Raw genomic sequence first — 25,119 nt, 5'->3', positions numbered from 1 at the left:
ATAGCGTAGCAAAAATTGAAAAACGGATTAACTAGCGGATGCGATAAATCGGTGCGGTGGTCTACAACGAGGTATACCAGAAGTAACAACAAACAAGATTCGTTTTTTATTAATTAATCGTTTATAATAACATTGTGTGTGTGTTTTTGTGGGCTTTCTTTAATCTCCCCTTTTCTCTTTATATATATTTATATATACTTATATATATATATATATATAGCAGTTTCTTTTTTTTTCTTCTGTTTCTCTTCACCTCGATCTAACAATGAGTAAGATCGTCGCGCACCGATTCATAGAAAAAACAAAGCGCAAGATTATTGAATGACAAACGTAGCTGGCGTTTCTCTTTCTTGGCATGCTTAAGAGACGACGCGATATATTTTCTTTTATTAATATTTTTTTTTTTTTTCGTTTATATTGAAACGTGTTATATAGTCGATTTTTGCGCTATCTCCTGCTCCCGCTTCATACGTCCTTATTATCAACACGAGAGAAAGAATAGAGACAATAATTGGCGACTAATTAACATTGTCCAAGTAGCTTCACATAGCCTCCTCTTTATACCACACCTTTGTCAGTCACTTTGATTCGTTATAGCGCTCTTTCCCTCCGTCAGTGAAGCTTTGCTAGCGGAACGAAAATTCGCGGGTCCCAGAACGATCCTGTCGCGGTGTCCATTTAAGATCGTACCAAAGAGCTCTAGTATAATTTTTTTTCAATTTTGCCATCTCAGCCAATTCCTAAAATAAATCACATTTAAAAAATAATTATTACATAATCGCCAAATATGGCTCGTGTTTAACATTCGTAAGTATAATTTTGCAACGTATGCGAAGAACAGAGTATTGATTGTAAAACAATTAACAGAAAGCCGTTTTTAAACAATAAGACTCTCAAGCAGACACTGGCACATCCGTTGTCGACGCGTATCGATCTGGGGTGTGTGTTCGTGTATACGTAAGTACGAATACGCGGAAGGCGGGCGTTATATTTATTCTATTCGACACCTAGGTAAAATTAAACCAGTGTTTTATGCCTAAAGGTATCTACGAAGACCGAAAGAAACATTCGGAAAACTTGTGGAGGATTGCTGGGCGCACCTGCGTTCCTTTCAGCATTCGAGAGCTCGCTTTGTTCACTAGTTCGCTTCATTCCTCAACCAATCGCCATGATATCAAAAGAGCTACGGATCGTCCCAAGCTAAAAGTCGGTAACAATGAGAATGTACAATGAGATATACAGATATGAGGCATACAGGTGCGAGGCTCGATAAACGAGAAGTAATCAATAGACTCGCTGCGACTGGTACCGCCGAATTAAGGCCAACGATCCGACATCGCGCACGAGGAAAGGATTAACATTCACCTTTAGTGTAATTTACAACGACGAAACTGTTGAACACGGAAACATTACAAACAGCAATTCACATTCGATAGAACATTGTAAAATGCATACTGTCGGCTACGAGATTAAAAATGTGTTAAGACTGATCGTTTAATTTGTACATTGGACGCGGATTAATCGAAAATTTGGGCTTTTAGCTACACATGAATATCACGGATTTTAAGAAGATATAACTCGTAGATGAGAATTAATAATTATGTAATATATTCTCACAGATCGGGAGCCTTAAGTAGCGGTATCGCCGCATAATTCTACTCGCGCTCAATCGTCTCGTCGCATCTCTCGCTATTTTATTGTTCTCGTTAAACGATCAAATCGATCATTGGCGCTTGGTCTGAACCGCACGAAGAGGATGAGTCGCAGAGATGACCTGCACGAACGTTTTCACGCGAGATACACAATGAGTTCGTTCGCATGAAAGTTATAGGTGCGTCTTAAGTGATCATATCTAAAAGTCTAACGATGATAAGTAAAAATGCTTATTCCTCTCTCTTTCTTTCTCGTTCCTCTCCTTTTTTTTTTTCTCTTTTCGACTTTGTACCGTAAGTAAAAGCATATATATATATACTATATATATATGCGCGCCACATCGACGATTACTTTCTCCTTTTCTTCTCTCAATAATATTCTTTTCCTTCTTGAAGACCCGCTTCTTGCCGGAAAGCCGCTCGACATCTCGCGTCGGTGCTCCTTCATAATTCTCTCTCGTTTCTCTTACTTTTCTCTCTCTCATTCTTTTTACGCCTATAATCAATTTCAAGTTCGTAACAAATATGTATACTTTCTCGCTCGCGCGAAAGAGAGCTATACACGGCTATGTTATAAAGATACGACAGGATAACGCAGAAAACAATCGAAGAAAAACACATAACGACCGCGACATATGTGAGAGATTACATACACTCGCTATTAACGTCTTGGTACTCATTATAATCACCCGCGGCATCGGTAACTTCGGTATCAGTCTTTTTTTTTCACATCGCCTGAATCAAGATTACTAATTGGATATGAATTCGCTTGTCGTAATATAGTGCGAAAATTGTTAATCGTGAGAGAGGTGGAGGATTGGAGGAACAATGAAAAAAGCTGTGAAGAAAGACGCGTGCTCTAGTAATGTCGATATTACTTTCCACTCGATTACTATCTGAATCGTCCAGTCGTGTAATTTCTTAAACAATTGATATTCTCTCTTTTTTTTTTTTTCGTTTTGAAATACGCATTTATGTTGTACAACGTTTAACTTAAAAATACAATAGACGATGAAAATAAGCTGTACGGAATCCTGCCGTAGCAAATCATTATGTATAACGCATCAATATCTTCGTGCGATTTCTTTAACTTGAATAGTCGTAAAGTGACGGATTTTTATGCGTCTTTTGCATGATCGTCTGATTTTACACGACTGGATTTAATCAGTCACTTAATTCATCGGACGCATAAGTTTAAAATTGTGTACCATCACACAATCACGCGACGAAAAAAAAACTTAATAAAAGCAGGAAAACGCTTTGAGTGCCGTTGTTCTGTCTACTTTTTGATTTAGACAGACTTATTCTATGCAAATGTAATCTTTTTATACGTAAGCTTATGTAACGGAAGCATCGCGTTAGAGAGATACGTTCATCTGTCGTAATTAATTTCTATATCTTAATATTTACAGGTCTCGCGATAAATCTCATTATCATTTAAATGATTATCGTTTCTCTCCAGTCTTAAGAATTTGTGTATGGAAAAATCTGATTAACAGTAACAAATCATATTAAGATATCTACCGATTATACGACTGATTGTACAACAAAAAGCAAGCTAATTTTATTTAAGTATTGAATTTAACTTTCTTTTAACGTTAGAAGTTTCGTCTTGGTCCATAGTGACGTATACATTATGTGTCTATTACGTTCATTAATGTTGTTCCGTTTGTGGCAAAAAGTCAACTTACTTTTATATATATCGCATTATTTTTTTTCTGAATATTTTGAGTATTCTGAATATCGCAATGTCAATCCTTTCACTTCCACTTTAAGCTATGTAACATTCTAAACTCTAACAAAGTGGAATTCTAACGTCATTATTGAGATTTGGAGATATTGTCGTCTCCAGAAATTATTAAAGCCACAGTAGGACGTACATCCCTCAAAAGTGAAAGGATAGAATCGCGCTCTTAAGTTTTCTAAGAATTGCTTTGTTTCTCGACGCAAACGATTATCTCTCTGACATGATGCTTCCTACTTTTAAAAATTTCTAGAGCTTGTCTCGCTGTCCATCACCGAAAAATATACAAAAAGCGAATATATACATTGAACAGCCTCAAATAATAATTAAGTACAATGTATTAATAGCGTGATATTGATATCGAAGCTCTAATAATGACAACAATAAAATTGAGAATAAAAATAATAAAATGATAAAGAATAGTGAAAATTATAAAAATATTAATGCTGATGGTGATACTGAATGATTCGAATGAATCCGAAAAAGACTCGTCGTTCTTCCTCCGCCATATTATTTTTTTTTTCGCTAAAGATATCTTGGCGAAAGAAAACAATCGAAGGTAAAGATACTTTGTACAAAATACGATACAAGTAGCGATGTAACAACACTTTGCAATAGTTAAATATATGTATATATATGTATATCTGTATATGCATATGTATATATGTATATTCCGTTACCATTTAATACGCTATGATCTCTCGTTCCATCTCGCCTGTCTCTCTCTCTTTCTCTCTATCTCTCTCTTACACGCTCACACATACGCATACAGCTATGATATATCGTTTGATACGCGGCCGATTCGCCTGCCCTGATCTGAGGATCATAGGTTTTTCGTTTTTATAATTGGTGTCTAATTCAATACTCAGTTTTACCTTCCATTTCTATGCGCAATTCAAGACGGGCTTAACAATAAACGACCAAGTCGTCGTTGAACTTCGGGCATCGTTTTGACTTCGTTCCATTCTCTTCCGATCCGAACAGGCGATCTCCGATCCCGAGATTCATCCGAGCGGCTGAAAACACGAAGCTCGAAGATCTCTCTTTCATGCTCTCTTTTTTGTGATCCGAACGCAACGAGTTCCATTCGCGCGCAGGTCCACTTGAAAACGCTGAAAAAAAAAGCGAAGGACATGGGATAATATAAGGAAATATGCGAACGGGGGAAGGTTAGAAGAAAAAAAAAAGGGGCTTTCAATCACACAACCCACCCATACGGGAACAAGAGGAAGTTGTCAAGACGAGAGATCGTCATCGTTTTTTCGTGTGTGCGCCGCTACGGTTCTCGATATAGCGCGCTCGATTTCCACGAGAAAAAGAAAAAAATAACTAGATTATCGATTAGAGATATGATCATTGGTTGCTGCTGGGTGAGACGGTTCTCCCAAGGCACACCCACGTTGTTGTCGCGTCTTCACTCTTGTACGGCGATATGATTATCCCTTTGTAGATTGGTTTCTATCTTTTCTCTTCCATCGACGTGATGAAACATCTGATTTCGGCCTGCCTAACATTGCTTTGCCAGTTATGACTCGTTTTTGCATATACAGAAGTATGTTAAAGTGGAATGCTTTTTTCTCTCTGCATCTCTATTTCTCTTTCTCGATACAATCTTAACACAGTCACAACAAAAGTTTCTGTATTATTCTAAAAACCGAACGGTGTTTTTGAATAACGCAAAAAGAACGAGAAGAGATTGAAAGAAATAGTTATACAAATACGAAATTTACATGACTTGGCGCGCTGTCGCTCGAAATATACTTCGCAAATAGCATTCCATGACGTTGATTATCTTGTATATGTTAGAAGATTCCGCGACAGTTCGGTGGACGAGTATTTTTTCAATGGACCGCGAAATATCATTCGAGGATCCTACCGTCGCGTAAAGAAGACGAAGTAGCAGAAGAATATTTCGGAAAAGGAGGATTAAGAAGAAATTTGATGAAACTTTATTCATCTCTTATATTTGCCTGACCGGTGGAGTCGCCAGTAGGAAAATTTAAGAGATACATGAAAGTATCTCGGGTCACCTTTTTTCATCTCAAGCAGTCTCCGCCGAATGTCCTTTCTTCTGTCTTCTATCGCAAGACTCGTCTTCAATTTATTATATATTCGTCCAGCGACGTTTCTCTTTATTTTGCAGTAGTTAACGATTATTAATAGCAAGTAGCAACAATAGTAACAACAGCAGCTATACCAATGGCGGCGTACTCTTCTTCGCCTCTCAACAACGTCCGGTAATTTTACGTCTTGATTGCATATTTTTCATTGTCGAAATATGTTCGTCGTAATACTGATTCACACAGCTCGATTGACGAGATTTACTTACGCGCACAATGATGTCGAATGGAAACGATTGCGACAACGTGTCATCATTATTATCGTCACGGTCACGTCGTCAACGATCGCTCCTCCTCACTTGCCCAATCCGAATTTCATAAAGATCAGCTCTTTCCCTTTAGAGAGTATGTCACCGCCTGCGCTTGCACCTGCCATCTCAGTAAATTTCTGCATCAGATTCGGCCCAGTGCTTTGTTGTTGCGGCTGTTGCTGCTGTTGTGTTGTATTAGGTTTCGTTTGCGCCGTCGGAATCACCGCGGGTATCCCTCTCATGGGCTTGCTAGTGCTTTGAGGACCGCCGACTTGCATGCCGAGGCCGCCTGGCTGATTCTGTTGCGGGAACGGTTGGCCCATTTGCTGTTGTTGCTGCGATTGTTGGAACTGCTGCTGTTGTTGCTGCTGCTGCTGCTGCTGGTATGGTTGATTCATTTGCTGCTGCTGGTACGGCTGATTCATTTGCTGCTGCTGATACGGCTGATTCATTTGCTGCTGACTTTGATAATCCTGCTGTTGGAGATGCTGACCGGGACCTTGCATACCCGGCATGTTACTACCAGTGACCCGATTGACCACGCCGCCCCTCCCCTTCCCCTAAAAACAAAGACATGTGGTTAATTAAATCTTTTCTTTCTCTAAATAATAATTTCTCGTTTTCTTGCTGTTGTCCAATCGCTAAACAAGTAAATAAATCGTTACTTCGCCTAATTCTATCGCGCACTGTCTATTGTTACTTCTGCTAGTGTCACTTCTGCGATGCTATTTTTCTATCATTTCGAAGATACTATGTTCGCTAACGCAAACAAATTGTCGAAAATTCGAAAGATGTATGTAAAGATTTCTGTTTTACATAATGGTAAAAATTAATTGGTGAAAAGAAAAATCCTAAGTGTATGTTTCGAGATAAAAGAACGTAAGATAAGAATGGATGAAACTTTATATTTTCATATATTTTTAATTCATACTCTTGCAGAGTATATTATAGTATATCATGATAATTTATCGAAACGCGAGATACGTTTTTTATTCTTTATTTGTAATAATTTTTGTTTAAATGAAAAATCAATTAAGATAATGCCATAGCATGCTGCACAATTTAAAGCATTTCATATGGCATATACGACGTACAAAAATACATTTAACACATATAGCTCGCGTGTTACGTTTGTTATGTTTCGCAATAAAGCACAACTTGCAAAAAAGATTGCAAACGACTAAGTAAAATACAAAAATGATTTAAATAGCTGTGAGATTTTTTTTAAGTAAAAAATTACTGCAATATTTTTGTTCACATTACGTTTAAAAAATTAATTTTATTTGAATCAACCAAAATGCTTTTCTGCATAACATATCTACAGTTAGCAATATATTTTACATTCATGCAAGAAAATCAAAGCTTATTCGATATTTGTAGCAAAGATAGAGTCATGAGTTAAAGCTGATAGCGAAGCACAAATGATGAAAAATACATGATTATATTTTTTTTTTCTGTTCAAGACTCTACAATACAATCTGATATCTATATCTCATTTATACACGAAAAGTAAATCAAAGAATTTAAGAAAATAATCTGCTGATTGATTATCCCTAAACAGGCAACGCAAACGTAATGAAAAAAAGCTGATTTGCTTTGAAATTTTGCTATATTATCAATTACAAAAAAAAAAAAAAAAAAACCAAGTTTTCCTCTCTGTTTCTCTAGCTTTAAATCGAACAATTGGCAAACTCATTGTTATGCGTTTCATTATGTGAAAAAACGACTTATCAATCACGGACAGTCTTCGAACGTGGAAGCCTAAGTGTACCTGACGAAGAAGCGCACAAAAATGTGGATAAAAAGCACACATGTTTGACAAAAAAAGCACACGAGAAAGAGAGAGAAAGAGAAAAAGAAAGAGAGTAAGCGCATGAGAAGAAATTCTCGGAAGAGGAGCGGGCTCACCTGTTGCTGAAGGTGGGGCGGTACGGGACCTTGCTGATGGGCACCCATGACACCGCCGCCGGGTGGCAAGTGACTGGGCCCATGCTGATTGGACGTGGTTACGGTCGTGTAGCTGTGGTGATTCGCTTGTTGGTAGGCTAGATGCGGTGGATTGTTTTGATGTTGTAGTTGATGTTGTTGGTTGTTCATTAGTGATGGTGGTGGTGGTTGTTGTAGTTGTCTAGAGTCTAAGTGACAGACAGGGACAGACACAGGCACAATGCAGGCATCTAGCAACAGAGAAGAGAACAGAACCGTGTTGTCATTTATGGCGCATTTATCTCTTACTTTTTTTTGTTCTTTTTTATTTTTTTTTTTTTATCTCTTTCCTTTCGAGTCGATCGAGCATGCCGGAGTATATACTACTGTCTGAGAGTTCTAAAGAGGCGCGAGTAGAGAGACTAATTGCCCCAAGATTGAGATAGATTATTTGAATGATCCAGCGAAGAGTCTCGGAATTACTTAGCGAAGTCTTGTTAGTCACGCGAATGAGTTTTTCAACGTTTGTTCTCTCGTATTCTTGGACGAAAGTCGCGACCGATATCTATCGTTGATTTTCTACCGATTAATGAACAAATGGAAGATCAGCGTAATCGTAAATGGCCAGCATGACAACACGACACGAACGACAATCATGTGACACGACGACCATCGATCAGTTCAGGCACACAGAAACAGATCATGTCGGTATAAAGTAAACTGTTATATATCACATCAACATGATCGTGTGTATATAATCAGTCGATAAATATATATATAGTGTAAATATATAATATATACGTATGTATATAATATAGACAGAGAGAATAGGACAGATACGTAGAGTAATAGTAACAGAGGCAGATAGTGCCCGGAGAGAAAAAAAAAAATATATATATATATAAATATACGTATACATGTGTACATATAATTATGTATACGTATATTAACATATATATATATATGTAGATATATACTTATATAATAGAAGACATTGAAAGCAGCTTGGTGTTTCATTGCATATATATATAAATATATATATATATAATATATCGTCGTGTGTATGACAGCACGTGTTTTTACGGACGTTCATAAAATTTTCTTTTATATACATGTGACGCGAACAAAGTTTTAACGGTGTTACACTTGCAATAACGTTGACGAGATCGTGGCAACAATTAACAGAATAACATGACACGTTATTGAATGCCTACGAGAGCGTGGGTATCGGATGTACACTGCGCTGGTAAAAACCGGCGTTGACCGGCGTGCGTGTGAAGCGACACACAACGAGACCCCTCTTTGTAGAGGGGCACGTGTAAGGCGTGTCGTACACGCGGTTTGCACACTTTGCTCCAAAATAATTCCATCTAATTATACGCCGCATGCTCATTCGGCTCGAATTGCGTATCGATTCGAACTTGCCAGATTGCACAACGCTAAACAATATATCCTTCTGCCTGTCGTCTGGCACACATCTGGTTTCGTGTCTTGTGTTGCTTGACGCTTGCATTTCCGTCTTTTTACACACACCGACGTGACGGGATTGACTATTGATTGCATCTCACGCAAAACGGCACAAGTGCACGCATCTTTGAATTAACTGTGTGCTTCAAAACATTAAAACATTGATGCGTCGCGTCGGTGTGGAAACGTTAACAACCCCTCGAGCCAATTTCGACATTCCGCCGTCTCAGATTACGAAAAGATATAGCAATCTCTAATTTTCACGTGTGGAAACTCAAACAACATGTCACTTTCGAAAACTGTGGATAGAAAATTAGAATCGAAGACAAAGTCATATATATTTTGTTGTCGTTAAGACAAATTTATAAAATTATATATGACTTTTCGTTTTTTATTTTAATTTTCCACTCATAATTTTCAGGAGTGATATGTTGTTTAAAACACCCAGTGCAAAAATGTAAAAAACGGATATACTATGTATAATGTACCAGACTAACAAACTTTTTTTTTCGTGCAGAATACAGTTAATTCCGATGTCGTTTTGGCTTGAGGAGCTATTCATGCCCTGATAGTCAGCTCTATAGGGAGGATTTGATGTATATGAATGGTATCTGATTGCGTGTTTACCTTTGCCACGTCGGTGACCAGCCGGGGGTGGTTCTCGAGGAGGTGGTGGTGGCCCCCTCGCGCCCGGCCCTTGACTCTGGCCGCCAGGTCGCCTGCTACCCTGCGGCGGTTGTCCCTGATTCTGTCCGGGTGCCTCGGTTAAGAAATTACTCGGCACTAAACCGCGCACACCATTTAGCTCGCCCATATAAAATCCGTCATCGTCCATATCGCCGTAAACGTATATCTCGTTTCCGGTTTGGAATGTTAGTTCAACTTGCTGTAAAATTAAAATAATTAATATCACGAATAATAAAAATTATTATAATTTATATTAACGTGCAACTAACAATTAATTAACGAATAATTAATGATATAATTTATTCTAAGACTTTAATAAATTTTTTAATTTAGAATATTAAAGTAAAAATCTTACAGAATCAACGTTAGGAGATAATTCATGAGGATCGTAATCGTAGAGGGCTACCATCTTCTTTACAGGCATACTCGCATAAATATCTCCCCATCTCTCGCTCTGTGCAGGTCCCCTCCTACTAGGCTGAGCTTGGCCTGGTGGTGGATCTTTAAGTTCTTGCACCATGTTGTAAGGAATATATCCTCGCCTACCTCGACACTCGCCCCAGTAAAAACCATCAGCATCTTTTTCACCATATACCTTTAAGATAAAACCGTAACATTATTTCTCCATATAACGCAGTGGTTGTTAATAAAAAAAATTTATAGATATAAATATAAATAAAATATTAATTTAAATGTATTAAAATTATTTAAAATATCGTAAGACACTTAATTTTTTATTTCAAACCATTAAATTAAAATTTAATTTGCATTTAGTTTGAATATTAAAAAATTAAAATAAAATAAAGATTGGAAAAAACGCAAAAATAATTAGATATAAACCTTGATAGTATCTCCTTCAGAAAATGGTAATTCTTCCTCACATGCATCGGGATTCGGTGACATAGTCGTAGGATCATAATCGTATAGCGCCACAAACCACCGTTGCCTCTTATTCATTTGTTGAGTTACATTCGGTGGATGACTCGCTCCAACTTGAGGTTGCGATGCTCGTCCACCACCACCACCACCACGATAAACCGGTCCTCTTCCTCTTTGAGCTCCTAAGTAATATTTAAAGAAAAAATAGACATAATAACACATGACTTAGATTCGTTTTGCACACTTAAAGTGATAGATAAAGACACAACATGATTAATTGTTTTACATCAATGCTTCAGCGAGAGAAGAGTCCGAAAAAGGAGAAAAATGGCACGTAAATACACATTACATCCAGGGTTATCTTCAGAGTTGTAACATAAACACATCAATTATCCGAAATAATTAGAAAAAGATAAAATGATTATCGAAGTAGAAATTGAGGCAGAGAATGCAAAGAATTCCATCACAGCAACACAGTGGCCATTATATCTACCCGTTTGATCATAATAAGAATCTGGTGGTCTACTGCTGGGACCGCCCATGTTAGGAGATCTATGTGCTCCAGGCGGGCCCTGAGGATCCATTTGTGCGCCATATCGATGATGCGAGCCGTGATGCTGTGGTGGCATTCCCCGCGATTTTCGCGTGGGATCGTCCTCCTCGCTATAATTCGCTTCGCTCGCAGAATCTTTTGTAATTTCTGGAATTCCTAAACGAGATAATTGAAAATTGCAATTAAGCAAGGGCAGATCGTCCAGGAAAGCTTGGATTATGCGGAAGTCATTTACTGTCAAACCCAGATTTCTTGCATCTGTATATTTTTAGATATTTACCCATTTGAGGGATGCTTTGTCCGGGATAAATCTCTTTGTCGGAGAGATTTTCGTCTGTCTCGATGATAACTTGACCGTGGGCGTCTACTCTATTGGTCATGTGCCGTCGCATGTGCGACGGGACGGGTGCGTTCGGATATCGCTGCCCTACGCCACCTGCCATACGATGACGATTGGGATCATCTTGCTGGGGACCCATAGGCTGGCCCATGGGTTGTTGGGGCTGCCGTTGATCCATATGAGGAAGTCCACCATGTGGTGGTGGCATGTGAGCGGTGGGACCACCTCGAAGAACACTGCAAGGTATTGCTGTTGCGCAACTATCACCCGATTGACTTTCCCTGCTTTTAGTCCTGACGGTGATATGCTTTGGATTAAGCCCCATGAGCTTGTGTATGTCGACGAGAGCGTGATCCCCGGTGGGGCTGTCAACGTCGGTGACCTTCTTACCATCGGCGTACACCGCGTAACCGGTGACGGCCGAACCGTTTAGGGCAACAGGCTGCCAGGTCACTAGCAAAGTGCCGTCCTGCGGTCCAGCCTCCACCTGAAAATTGGATGACATTACGCATCATTAATGCCCAGAAAACTGTTTTTTAAAGGTCGTCGATAGAAAATCCAGAAAATCTACTTAATTCTGGTCGCTGAATTTTTATTCCGTTTCTGAAAAACTTTTGAATTTAACATTTTTAATACTAGAAAATCTTACAATTTTAATATTTAAATACAGTAAAATAATTTTATTAATATCTATATTAATTAATAATAATATTAGTAATATATTGAAAATAATTTTATTAACCTGGATATCGACCGGAGGATCCGGTAATCCCTTGGGCAATGTCTTAAAGTGGACGTGGCAGGCTTGGTTATTGGCTGCCTGTGCATTTTGATCCTCAAAATGTGTTGCCCGTAGATTCTTTGCCTTGACGGTCACCCTGTATATCGTTGACGGAGCCAAACCGGTAATGGTGTGTCTGTAGACGCCAGGCTTCACGGTTCTTACTTCCACGTTGTTAACGCACACGACATGCTGATGATTACTATTACTAGGTAGCCAGGATATTACGGCACTAGTTGCCGTGACGTTCGATGCTTTGACGGCGGTTGGGCCTATCGCGACGTCTTTACCGATCACCATTGTGCAAGCAGCGTCGCGCGACGTTCTTCTCGAATGCGTGACCGAACGCACACTTATTCTGTGCGGCTGCATCAGCGAAAGAACAATTTTGAAGCAATTAAAATAAATTAAAAAAATAAAAAAAATATATTTTTATACAATTCCTCATTTAATTACATAACCTGAAATCTTAGAGTTATTTAAACTCAATATTTGTCAGTTTAAAAAATTAATTAATTAATTTTTAAATATTTTCTATAACCTATAATAAAAAAATAATTTTAATTTTAATTAATTTCGGAAAAAAATCTAGTTAATATTTTTATTACAAACCCGTGTAGAATCGACTCCTTCCACCAAGGCTCTGGTCCTCTCGGTGGCCTTCACCGTAACTTTTAGTACGCCGTCCACGTAGACATGGTAAGACTCCAGTTGATGCGTGTTGTCAGGTGCGGTCCATCCGATCAGCACGCTCTTGTTGAGTTGCCGTTCGAGGGTGAGATGCTGCGGCGCCGGAACTAGGTCCGAAAACATGTAGACTTCTTCAGGAGGAAAAGACAAAGACAAAGCCTAGCTGTAGCTAAGGATCTTTTACTATTGTCTATCTCTCTAAGCCAGCCTAAATCCAGCCAACACTTAACACAGTGCAATGATTCGGTTTTCTGTGTTCCTCATTTTATTTTGTGTGATTATTCACTCCGTGAAAACCGGTTGGACGTAAATGTTAATAATCATGTGACGTGTATATTTTTTCGTCTAGACTATTACCATGCGGCAGATAAGGTAAAAAAAAAGCCACAGGAATATATCAAGGATAATTTGGTATTGTTTCTTGAGGTATTTGACATCAAATTGCATGCGCACGTTAAGAAGGATCAATGAATCAAGGTTTCCTTTAAAAAAAATTTTCATAATGGCGTTGTAGATTTGGAAACATTGTCAGAAAGACGATTTAAATACATCGCTAAAAGCGGATTAATTTTTTTAAAGATGATCCAAGTACCATATATATCTACATTTACTGGATTGCACATGTAAATTTAGTATATATGACATTTACTTCACTTCAGGACATGCGCCATGCAACGTTTTACGGAATGTTACAATAATTGTTAAAGCGTACTAACCTGGTGGTTCCTGTTCATCTTCCTCCGCGATATTGTCAAGTTCTGCATATGCGGATAATTCTGCTTGACGATTTCGATTTCCTTCTTCCAACGCGGCTAATTCTAAATCAATATCTTGCAGATAATACTAAAATAAATTAAATTATAATTATTATTGTTATCTAATTAGCGTTTTGATAAGAAAGTTTATATTATTTTTATACATTAATAATATCGATCCTATTTATGACGAAAATACAAATATAAATAGAACATAAAGTATAAAACTCCGTTAAATACCTTGTTAGTTTTTATATTGCTCACTTGAGGAATATTTGTCGAGACAGAATCATCTACATCTCTGAGGCCAAGAACGGCTTGGTGGAATTCCAGCAGATCATCGCCGACCAATTTCTGAACAAAGTTGGCCGGTACTAAACCGCGTCTACCGTCGAGTGTCTCCGCGTCCAAAAAGCCATCTTCGTCGGGCTGACCCCAAACCAAGAGATAATCGCCACCCTGGACCGGCAGTTCCGCTTCTGGATTCGAGTTCGGTGAATGTTGGAACGGTTCATAGCTAAAGCGTGCCATGTAAACGTAACATCTGCCCTTTCCGGGTACATCCAGCATGTCCACTTGCCCTTCAGTTATAATGTCGTCGGTGTTAGTCAGTCGATCCAGAGGATTCGTTAGTATACTCGTGGGGATCTTCGGCATTTGCCTAGGGCCCAGAAAATGGTGGCCGGTTGCGGTGCCAGGCGCGGTTGGCGAACTCGCGCGCAAGCTCTGTTGAATCTGCTGAATAATCGCTTGCTGCTGAAGTTGATTTGCCTGCGACTGGGCGGAGAGTTGCTGCATGGCTTGTAGAGGATCGCCTATTGCTTGTAAGAGACCTCCCGAACTAGTACCTGCAAGGCATGCGTTATTATTAGAATAAAAAATTCAATTAAATAATACAGATTTTTGTAAATTCAAAAAAAATATTTAAATTATTTTTTTTAATATTCCGCAGAAGACTGTATTTTTCAATAATGCAATTTTTACCTGAGCTTACGCCAGACGTCCCGAAAGCGTTGGTCCCGACGGTAGTGGAGTATGTCGACCCACTACCAGTGGCGAAGGTGCTCTGACCGGTGGAAAAAGGAAGAACGGACTGGGGCACGCTGGTGAGTCCCCCGAGGGTGGAATGAAAGGACGTGGTAGAATAAAGGGGCAGCGAGGACAGTGTTGTCTGCGTAATATTTGTCTGCGGCACGGTATAATTGTGATGCGGCAACTGAGTATTGAAGCTAGTTGCGCCTGTGCTGTAAGTTCCATTTGGATGCGAGGCCATGGACAAACTAGGATATGTCGTTGCCTGTGTAAAAATTATTTACAATTTATCGATAGCTTAATATTTGTTGCAGTGTTTAATATTTTACTTTTAACAATATTAATAACTAAAATTAAAAATGTATTAAAAACATGCAATATTTACATTAATTATAATTTGTAATTCTTGTAATTTATTCTAGATAGATATTTCGTAAACTAGATATAAAAACAATATTATTTGTTTTATCTATCATCTTCCAAGATTCATTACTTTGTTTACTCGTTTATAAGTAAATAATCATAATTTAATAATTAATAACGTACCTGTTGACTCCCATTCAACTGATAATTCTGGGCGGTCTGAGCAGGCTGTGTATAGTGAGGTATCACGCTCTGGCTGGCCGATGTCAGGTACGTAGTCGAGGCCGGATGCTGTTGTTGCTGCGCTTGTTGTTGAAGCGGTTGCTGATACGTTTGCGTATGTGGATAGGTTTCTTGATACTGATTACTTGCGAAATGTGAGGTGTGCGTTGGTTTCTGTTGGGATGGCAAAGCGCTTTGAGAATGGGAACTCGACAATTCGTGCTGCTGTGATTGCTGTTGTTGGTATTGTTGAATTTTCTGCTGAAAAGCGGGCTGCGACTGACTGCTGGAGAGTGATGGTGCCGGCGGTATCGGCTCGCTGTAGTGATATGGCGGTCCATTTGGCGTTAGTGGAGGACAACCAGGCATCATAGGCGTTAACGGCATTGGTGAACCTGCATACTGTAATTTAAATCGATCTTATTAATAGTTAACAAATATATCGAAGATAATTAAAAGATGCGAGAAAGATTGTATATTATAAACGAGATACATACGTGACCCATTTGTGCAGGCATCCCAAGGTTGAGGGCGTGTGGATGAGGTGGATGTTGATGCTGACCGAGATTGGGAAGATTTTCTGAGCTGGACCTAAGGATAACCTGTGTGGCCGAGGGTTGCTGTGTGGTTATTGCGCCCCGTGTGTGGTCCAATTCGTGCATTATTCTGCTGGCGCTAAATAAATTTTTAATTAATAAAAATTCCAATAAATCTATGCAGAGTATCCGAAAAAAAAAAAAAAAAAAAAATAAAATGAATACTTAAATAAAAAAAAAGAACAAAGAAACCGCGGGTGAGTGAGCGCGACAGGCGATTAGCGGTCTCGAATTCTAATTCTCTACCCAGTTTTACGATCAAACATTTTATTTCGGCCACCCTGTATCGCCAGTTATTCTTATGATTAAAAAGATTTGTTTCGTCGATATACATACCTATTGTCTTGCTCGATCTTGGCAATAATTCTATCGATCTCGGAACCAGCTGGTGGCCAAGTCGATGTCGGGACGCTCGTGGATGTGACGTGCCCTGCAACCGGTCCCCTGCTGCGTGCACGTCTTAAACTAGTTAGCTCCAGTGACAGTTCCTCGTGCTTCACCATCTGCAGCTCAGTTTTCTTCTCGAGCTCCCGGATCTTCGATTGCAACGCTTCAACCGATTCCGGGCCCTGATAGCGTCCTGCTATCTTCTCCCGCAGTTGGTTTTGTGCTTCCGCATGCTGCCTTTCCAGGTCCGCTCGCTGGGCTTCCGTCTCCCGCATTTGCTGCGAAGATGTCAATCATACTATTAACGTTATAAATATATTAAATATTCGATAAACAGAACATATTCTTCGGAGCGTAATCGACGTTACGTAGTGGCGACTGCCATTATGCTAAGGTTAGGTTGCGCCGATGTCATGATTAATCGCCATATATATAATATATATATAGTATATATATATAATATAGATTATAGACGATTTACTGTCCCGAATCACGCAGTAAAATTTCAATAAAAAAAAAAAAATTAGAGAATACTGATAGATGACATCCTTTTCGACATCTCCCCTTTAATAGGTTCTTTATAATTAACCGGCAATTATGCCGCGATGCCGATCGCTTTATAATCCGTAAAATTGCTTACCACTCCGTAAAATTAATTGGCTCAATTATCCCGAATGTGGTGGATTAAACTTCTGTCGGGTCAATATTAATTTCCCGACTACAGATCTCCGAGACTCGCTTCGAAGTGTAATAGTAATATACAAAAGACATAAATTTAACTATTAACAAAGAGTTCGAACGGTTTATTTTACGCGTGGCGAGCCCGCGAAAAAGCTCCCTCGAGAACGAGTAGTCATTACCGGAACGCATTAATAAAAACTTTTGTTTTTCATATTACGTGTGCTTTATCGAGTATCGGCGAGCGCCGTGCCGAGAGTGAAAGAGAGCTCTTTTCAGCCGCAGTTCATTGTCGATGGTTTACGCATAACTTTCACGAGTGTAAATGTACGTGTGCGTATTGATTACATGCATATTACCTGTCTAGATAATCTGTTTAATATCAAGGACTTTCAATTCACGACTAAGTGCACGCACATGCTCATCAATATCGTCACGTAGAATCTTTAATTTTTGGCACAATTGCAAAAATAGTATTTTACTATCTCATCATCTATCTCATAAAACACATCATAGATGCATTTTCTCGCAAATTCAAAATAATTAAAAGCAACACAGCAAAAAGTCTCACTTAAATAAAAAAAAGAACAAGAATAAAAACTGTGAAAATCTTTCATAACTTTAAAGATGGCATTTAAATTAGCAATTAAATAAAATTTTCCAAAGTGAATACAAATAAAAACAAATTAAATTAAATTAAACAAACAATTCTTAAAATAAGATTTGAAACATATGAAAAATTGTTATGTCTTAATGTTACTCACCTCCAGAATGGATTCGAGAACTGCGTCCTGCATGATGGTGGTTCTCGTGGAGGTGGTAGCCCCGACAGCGGATCCGGTACCGTGCAGCTGCGGAGCCTGAGGTGCCGTGGAAGCGCCACCTCCAACACCACAGCACTGCAACATCCCTGAAGTCTGAGACCCTCGCCAGTCTTTATCGCGGCCGGTCCCTATCGATCTAGCGTGTGTGTCTAGGAGCTATCTTAATTAATTGGGCGGCCTTTGCGCGACCTGCCGAGCCGCGCCGCGCACTGCACGACGATCCCACACACGCCTAATAGTGCGACTCTATCGCAGTGTAAAAGGGGACACTTATTTCTCCGGTCACGTGCGTACCCCGCCTCGGGAACGAGCTGGGATCTGTTCTTGTAGCTCTCTTGGGTAACGGGGAAACCTCGCGCTTAAGGGGGACCAGCGTTCTTTCGCATTGGATTGCAGGCTGATTCGTAGTTAGATATGGGGTCATCCTAGGAGAAAACGCACGTATGCAAAATATTTCTTAATGGGTGGCTCTCTCGCCACGTTTCTTACATTTCAAGAAATGACGATGTGAATATTTAATGGAAATGAAAATTATTGGCGTATTCGTTAATTATGAAACCCAAGAAATGCGAGGAGTGTACGTCGTGCAGCCAAATATAGCGTGAATCGGGTTACATCGATTTGGCCCTTCATTTGAGAAAGTTACTTTCAAGCATAGCCTGATTTTCTTATCTGTTTTACGTGCCGCTTTTAAACTAGATATCTCTTTGACAGGCTAAATTCTCCGTCACAAAGTCCTTCCACTTTTAAGTCCAGCAAAAGACTATTAATTTCAATACAACGTTTTACTGTAATAGAATAAGCTTTCTTCGGTTTAATTCTATGTTAAATAAAGGGCAGTTTTCACGATTTAATTGTCGTATTGATTATAATCCGTTCTAGCCCTTTAAATATACGAGAGTTCCCTGTTAAGTAAGAAAGTCAATCGGCGATTATTGGCAACAGGTATTGACGCGAGAAATTCGATCGAGTTTGTAATCCGCCTAGAAATCCTTGCTTTGGTTGTGACTTCATGGTTGACGATCGTTCGTCGCTTGGCGCCCACAATGAGACCAACCAACCGCGAACACGTACTTTAACACCGGCGGCATAGCCAAGGGAGTATTAATACAGAGTTGTGCAGTTGCTTGCGCGATATTTCGTGTTGACGGGTCGCGTGTGGGGCCAAGTGCTCGATCGCGGTTTTCACGCGAAAAAGTTAGCGCGATTAAGCCTTACACATGCATACACAGACGCATACACACGTACACACATTGCATACTTGTCACAGAATCTCGTTAACGTATATACGTTACGATCGAGCGACACGTGCCTTGTTCGTGGAAGCTTCAGTTAGCGATTTTTACGCGCATCGCAGAGTTTTACGCCCTCGTCCCGTTATTTCTGCGATATGAAGGCGTATCTCCGGCTAACTTTCCCCCTTTCTTTTTTGCCTCTTATCTCCAGTCATCAAAGATCAAACATGAGTTTTTTTATTGTGATGGACAATTGTCGTTTGTCACTTGAAAGAAAACGTTTACCCTGCAAAAAAATTAAAGTAAGAACTTTTTTCATAAATTTATAATTAAATAATAAAGCATTATAAATTATTTCACATGTGACGCGGTTAATTAGAGATATTTTTATAGCAAAACCAAAATTTGTACTCTATTTTAATCTAATTTCTAATTGTAATAAATTATGTAATTGACAATAAAAGTGTAAAAAGAAAACATCTCTCTAGGTAGAGCTTATTTTCCTTTTTTTTTATCACCTTCTTATTAATGCGATTTAATGACAACTCTCCCTCGGGTGCGCTTTCATCCCCTGATACTATTTAATTGCTGTGCATGTTCCCGCTCTTTGTTTCTCTTTCTCCCGACACTAACGAATACAGTGAAAGCGACGATCAGGAAATTATCCGCTTTTCTGCCACGCAAGTTCATGAACGCGTTGACGAACAATCAACGCCGTTACAATGTACACAGAGCAACGAAGTGCGATAAAATAGGCTACGATACGAGTCGAAGAATCGATATAGTATCCCGAAATAAACCAAGTAGTAAAAACAGAACTTTCTGTCGGGTGTGCATACAAAATTGAAAAAAAAAAAATAGATAGGAATAAATATCGCGAATAAATATGTATTGTGCGAATATTCGTTATCACGGCCGAACGGGATTCCGTGAGAAGAAATATGAAATCTTTTTCTCTCCGGTAGAAAAAAAAACGTGTTTCCAACCCCTTTATCCACGCATCGCGAGTTAATGCCAGACTCCTATATTAGTGCCGAATTATCGATTTTATTCCATCGCACGCGGTTCAGCTCTCGCGACTTAGGTAAATACATCTTATCGCTGTTACTTCATGGCTATTTTATTCTACGCACTACAAAACTCTTCTCGCACTCGTTAACCCTTTGATTGTCAATACATCTTAAAGCGATTTAACAAACAAGCGATAAACCGTCGATACATGTTCACATTGAGTCTGAATAATGGAATTATTATACAATATATTAACAAAATGCACAAAAAAATTTTTTTTTTTTTAAGTTTCTAAACTTTCATAAAAGAGATTTGCTACGATAATAATTTGTCACGAGTTTCCATATATATTAAAATATTTAACTCTCTAATGGATATTTACTTTGTCTACAGAATATTCATAAAAGAATTTGTTTCGCAGACACTAACAATAAAAGTTCTTACACAATTCTTTTGCAGAGTAACATGCCGGACAATTACACAGACCTCAGACAATAGATTAAACGAATTTCGCTACGATAAAGCAACTAAAGATATAAATAAGGAATAAAATGTGTGGAGACTACGTACAGCGAAAGAAGAATGGATGAAGAAGCACAAAGTGAGATATACTGAGAGAAACGAAAGGAACAGTAAGAAGATATCAAAATGAGAAATCCTACCGAGGGTGCTGGTTGGTAATAATTCGATCCAAAATGCGAATGAGAAGTGCTACGTGAGCGGACGGATCGAGCGATATCGAGGTACACCTCGATGGCGGACGAGATAGCGAGTGATACATGGAGATAAACGGGCGGAAATGAGCACTCTCGCCAAATCTGAAAGTGGAGAGTAAAGAAATCCTGTGTAACTACTCTCCGAACGAGAAAAAAAAGCAACAGAGAGAGACAGAGTAATATTCTGAAAAAATACTGCACTTCCGGTCATTGAAAGCCAGCTCTTGATTGTGATTCGGAAGACAATTCACCTCCGGAATACTTTGGCACTTTGACACTCAACGGACGATACGGAATTGAGCTTGTACGACCGTATTGACGGACAGTCAAGATAACGTTAAGGAGAACGACGATGATGAGAGGTTGAAGGAAAGACGCGTGATCAGAATGGGGAACGAAGAACACCAGACACGGAACGACTTTCCGGCGGGGGTACGACTTGAGCGGCCACGGCACTGCTTATTGATCTCACTAAAGGGCGAAAGGTACGTAGCGTACATGTGAACCCGGTGCGCACCGGACACCACTGCACGGCGAGCACGTAGTGCAACCACTGTCGCGAGCAGTGGCGGTGACGGCAACGACGGCGGTGGTGGTGGCGGTGGCGGCGGTGGCGGCGACACCACCGACACTCCACGATTATCGTCCGCCATACTGATCCGCCGTCCCGGTGCCGCTGCCGCCGCTGCCGTCGTCGCCGCTGTTACCCTCGTCCCAATCACTGACACTTTTCCGCACCAGATTGGTCACTGTGAGCCTCGATACGTTGAGCTTGCGGGCCAACAAGATAGAACAAGTAAAAGGCTTACTCCCAGGAATATGTTTCGAGCGAATCATACGTTTCGAGGTACCGCTGGGATGTTCTGCTCGCGTTCGTGGCACTCACTTGCTCATCGGTAGCTCAACCATCAAACGTTGAACCAGTGTAATGTCGAACGACTAATTAAGTTCCCTTTCACTCGCGTTCACACTCTTCATCAGGCACTCCTCTCTGTCGCTCGTTCTCTCGCTCTCGCACTCTTTCTCTCTCTTGCGCTCACCCTCACCCTCGCACCTGACTCACATCAGCTTCCACTCTACCTCCTCGTCAACGCGACACTTACGATGACCGAGTCAAAGGGATTGTGGCAGGCCAGGGCTGCTGCTGCTGATGAGCGAACTCTCCTCGGTACTCGCCAAGCTTTTTCACTCGGCTATCATCCCGTACAACCCCCAAGATCTGCTCGGCCGTGGAAGGCAGGGCTGCTGAAGTCGGGTGTAGGGGGTGATGGTGGTGGTCGCTCGCCACTGTCGGAGTGAAGGGTAACGGGTGGGGGTATAACAGCCCGTGTGGGGTGGAGGTGCACCCCCGTACAAGCGGACGACAAGCGGACGGGGGTGGTCGAGAAAAGGCTAGATGCGCGCACCAGGGTGCGAGAAGCGTCGTAGGGGCGGTTGGAGTGGCGACTGTGAAACTGGGAGGGCGAGGGCAGGAGCTCCCGCCAGATATGGGTCACTCAACGATCGATGCCGATATAGAGTCGCTGTATCGCCGGAGTCCGTCGTACGATCTTCCCTTATATCAGCATCTCGCTCGCTCTTGAGTCGATCTGGGGGAATGGAAAGTGGTATCCTCGTACCCTTGCCGCAGGGACGAACGTCGCCTTCGTTCTACTGCCCGCCACCGCGCTCGCGACATTATCATCGGCGACGGGGGGCAACCGTTAAGGCGTTCGATCGACCGTACCAAACATGGCGGCACCGCTACCCTGGTAGCCGATACCCTGGAAGTCTAGTAACTTGGCGAAATGGTTCGCGTCGTGGCTACATGGGGGTGTAGCTTTCACAAAAGACCAATCAATACGCAAGAGGTGATCCTACGATATCTCTACTCTCTCCCTCTCATTGTCACTCTTTCCTTCTGTTTTCTCTCTCTCTCTCTTTCCCGAACTCTCCCGTCACTGATTCTCCTCCGTTTACTCTCCCTCTCCTTCTTCTCCTTTTCCACCGCCTACATCTATTTCATTTATCTAGCTCTATTCCTCAATTCCCTTCTATTCGTTTCATTCTTACTCGTCGCGCTTTCTCCTCTTGCGCGATTTTTCTCTCATGGACGAACGACCAATATAGAATGACACAGAGATAGGAGGGGGGTCGATCAGCGAAGATCCGGAGAAATAGTCTAATTTTAACGCGGCGTCACATGCACGCATGCCTATCCGAAATTTCCCCGTGTGGGAGAGATGACAGTACCTTCCTCGCAGTCTAAAACGATCTTGCCGTATTACCAGGATTGTACCAATCTTCGCCCTTGTAAAAATTCCAGTTTTTTCACATCCATCGAAAATTCTATCAAATGATCACCGAGGACATCACTCAGGGCATAAACAACGATTCTCCATTATAGCTGCTCCATCTTACGTTTAATTTTAATAATCTGCAAAAGATAAAATGGTATTAGATATCTTGATTAATTAAAAAAAATCAATATTAATTCAGTAATGCTATACAACTAATAATAGAAAAATAATAAAGCATAGTTAAAACATTGCCTTGACACATTGCTATGCAGAATAATTAAAATCCAATCTCCTTCAGTTATGTTACTGCGTCGTTAAAATAATTATGCATTTAAATAAAAATAACAATCTAGCACTCAACAGTTGTACTTCCTACTTCCGACTGCAGATATCGCGATTAGATAAATTCACGAGTAAGCTATACGAGAAAAGTTTCGTTGTATGCGTATGACGACGGAGAAACCGAACACGTTGTGGCGGTGATAGGTTCGCCACTGCAATTCAGGACTTGACGCGACGCTGCGCAGGCGTTCGTTGACGTCATCGGGTCTAAAGCACGGGGTGTTATACGCTTATCAATGAACGTACGACGCCTACGGCGAGTACCTGTTCTCCAGCCAGCGCAGCACCGGCGAACACACCCTCCGCCGATCCTCCCTTACTCACCGCCCTTGCGACCGCGTGCCCTACGTATTCATTCTCGTCGGTAGCCTTGCGCTACCTGATAGCCGTTCATCGGCCAGGTGCAAGAGAGTGAGAGATGAAAGTCGATGCTGCGATACTTCACGACCTATTTTCTCATGAATGTGTAATGCGAGATCCGGAAATGCAGACAAATGAAAACATTTTGACCGATTTTTTTAACTTTGTTGTTAAGAATTACAATTGAATTAAAACTTTATCTTGAAATTTAAATGTTCAGAAAACATTTTTAATTTTTTTTCTTTTAAAAATTGTTTTATACAATTTTCTTCGAAATTACATAATAGGTATCAATAATTGAGTTTTATATGCAGTTACATTAGCCTTCCATTTACACGTTTTTGCCGTACAAGATTGTGTGCCTTACTCTCTTATTTCTAATAATTACCGCTGATGCATATATCTGCATTTCCCCCATTAAGTAATTTCGAAGCTTGAATCGATCGTCGAACCGTACAATTCGCCCTCAATCAAATACGCCACAGCAATGTCGCTTTGTTATCAGTCTGAACATTTACTATCAATTAACACTTAGAAATATCACTTCAAAATTATTAAATTATCAATAAAGTTAAGCAAAAAATACTGTTTTTCAAAATTTAAAAACATTAATTTTTTTAACAAGTCTTTAAAAAATCTTAATAATTGTTATTAATTACGTAAACGTGTTGAAAACTTACAGTTACCGCCGAAAAATAACTCTTATCTTAATTTGTGCACTTTGGGTAAGAGAAATTTGCACATTCAAGGATATCCACTGATCCCGACGCACGCTTTCCCTTTCACATTTTCTACACTCCAACAAATGTTTTTCCGTGATCGTACTAGTTATCATTATTTCAGACTCCAGTATAAGTTGTGTTGCACGAACTTTCTTTAGAACCTGTAAATAGAATAATTTCAAAACTCTATTCAATTTTAAAACATTTGCTTGTTGAAAATAAAAATATTTTTAATTAAAAAAATATTTTAGATATTTTAATTATTTCTTTTCTACGTATTATACTTTCAAAATAAATTTGTAAATCTTTTTTTCTGGCAAAGAAATATGTCTGTTTTTAATTAAAGAAATACCATTACATCTACATCTCATTATGTGAAATCTTTCTTTACGACGACCGCTTGTGTTGACACCGCTCTTCTTGCATGCCATTTACTTTACTTCATTACGTAATGTCACAGCCGGTTCTGACACACGTACATAAGCGGGGATATTTTTTCCTTTATCA

At 39.9% G+C, this 25,119-nt stretch overlaps 1 protein-coding gene across 19 annotated transcripts; it reads right to left on the bottom strand.

Annotated features, from left to right (window-relative positions):
- Positions 1–83: 83 nt before the first annotated feature.
- On the bottom strand, positions 84–25,056 carry Rbp (RIM-binding protein). Of its 19 annotated transcripts, none has more exons than XM_070669318.1 (19): positions 24,971–25,056; positions 24,571–24,773; positions 23,142–23,325; positions 17,888–19,468; positions 16,395–16,723; positions 15,960–16,137; positions 15,424–15,864; positions 14,830–15,142; positions 14,086–14,693; positions 13,807–13,933; positions 13,013–13,221; positions 12,362–12,766; positions 11,560–12,106; positions 11,220–11,435; positions 10,688–10,908; positions 10,203–10,442; positions 9,788–10,046; positions 7,676–7,944; positions 84–6,327 (listed from the first exon to the last, which is right to left on the bottom strand). In XM_070669318.1, exons 4-19 carry the CDS (start codon positions 18,029–18,031, stop codon positions 5,812–5,814), a joined length of 5,022 nt encoding a protein of 1,673 aa, XP_070525419.1. In that variant the 5' UTR covers positions 18,032–19,468; positions 23,142–23,325; positions 24,571–24,773; positions 24,971–25,056; the 3' UTR covers positions 84–5,811. The 19 variants fall into 19 exon arrangements, 17 of the variants coding, with proteins under 17 accessions (XP_070525419.1, XP_070525430.1, XP_070525420.1 ...); XM_070669329.1 differs by having other exon boundaries at positions 17,888–18,022; XM_070669319.1 differs by having other exon boundaries at positions 24,965–25,055.
- Between the last annotated feature and the right edge of the window lie 63 nt (positions 25,057–25,119).

This window comes from Cardiocondyla obscurior, linkage group LG19 (genome assembly GCF_019399895.1).
Source record: "Cardiocondyla obscurior isolate alpha-2009 linkage group LG19, Cobs3.1, whole genome shotgun sequence".
NCBI classification, from domain to species: Eukaryota; Metazoa; Arthropoda; class Insecta; order Hymenoptera; family Formicidae; genus Cardiocondyla; species Cardiocondyla obscurior.
Note: the sequence above shows the minus strand (reverse complement) of the source record. Positions and strands in the feature narration are given on the sequence as shown.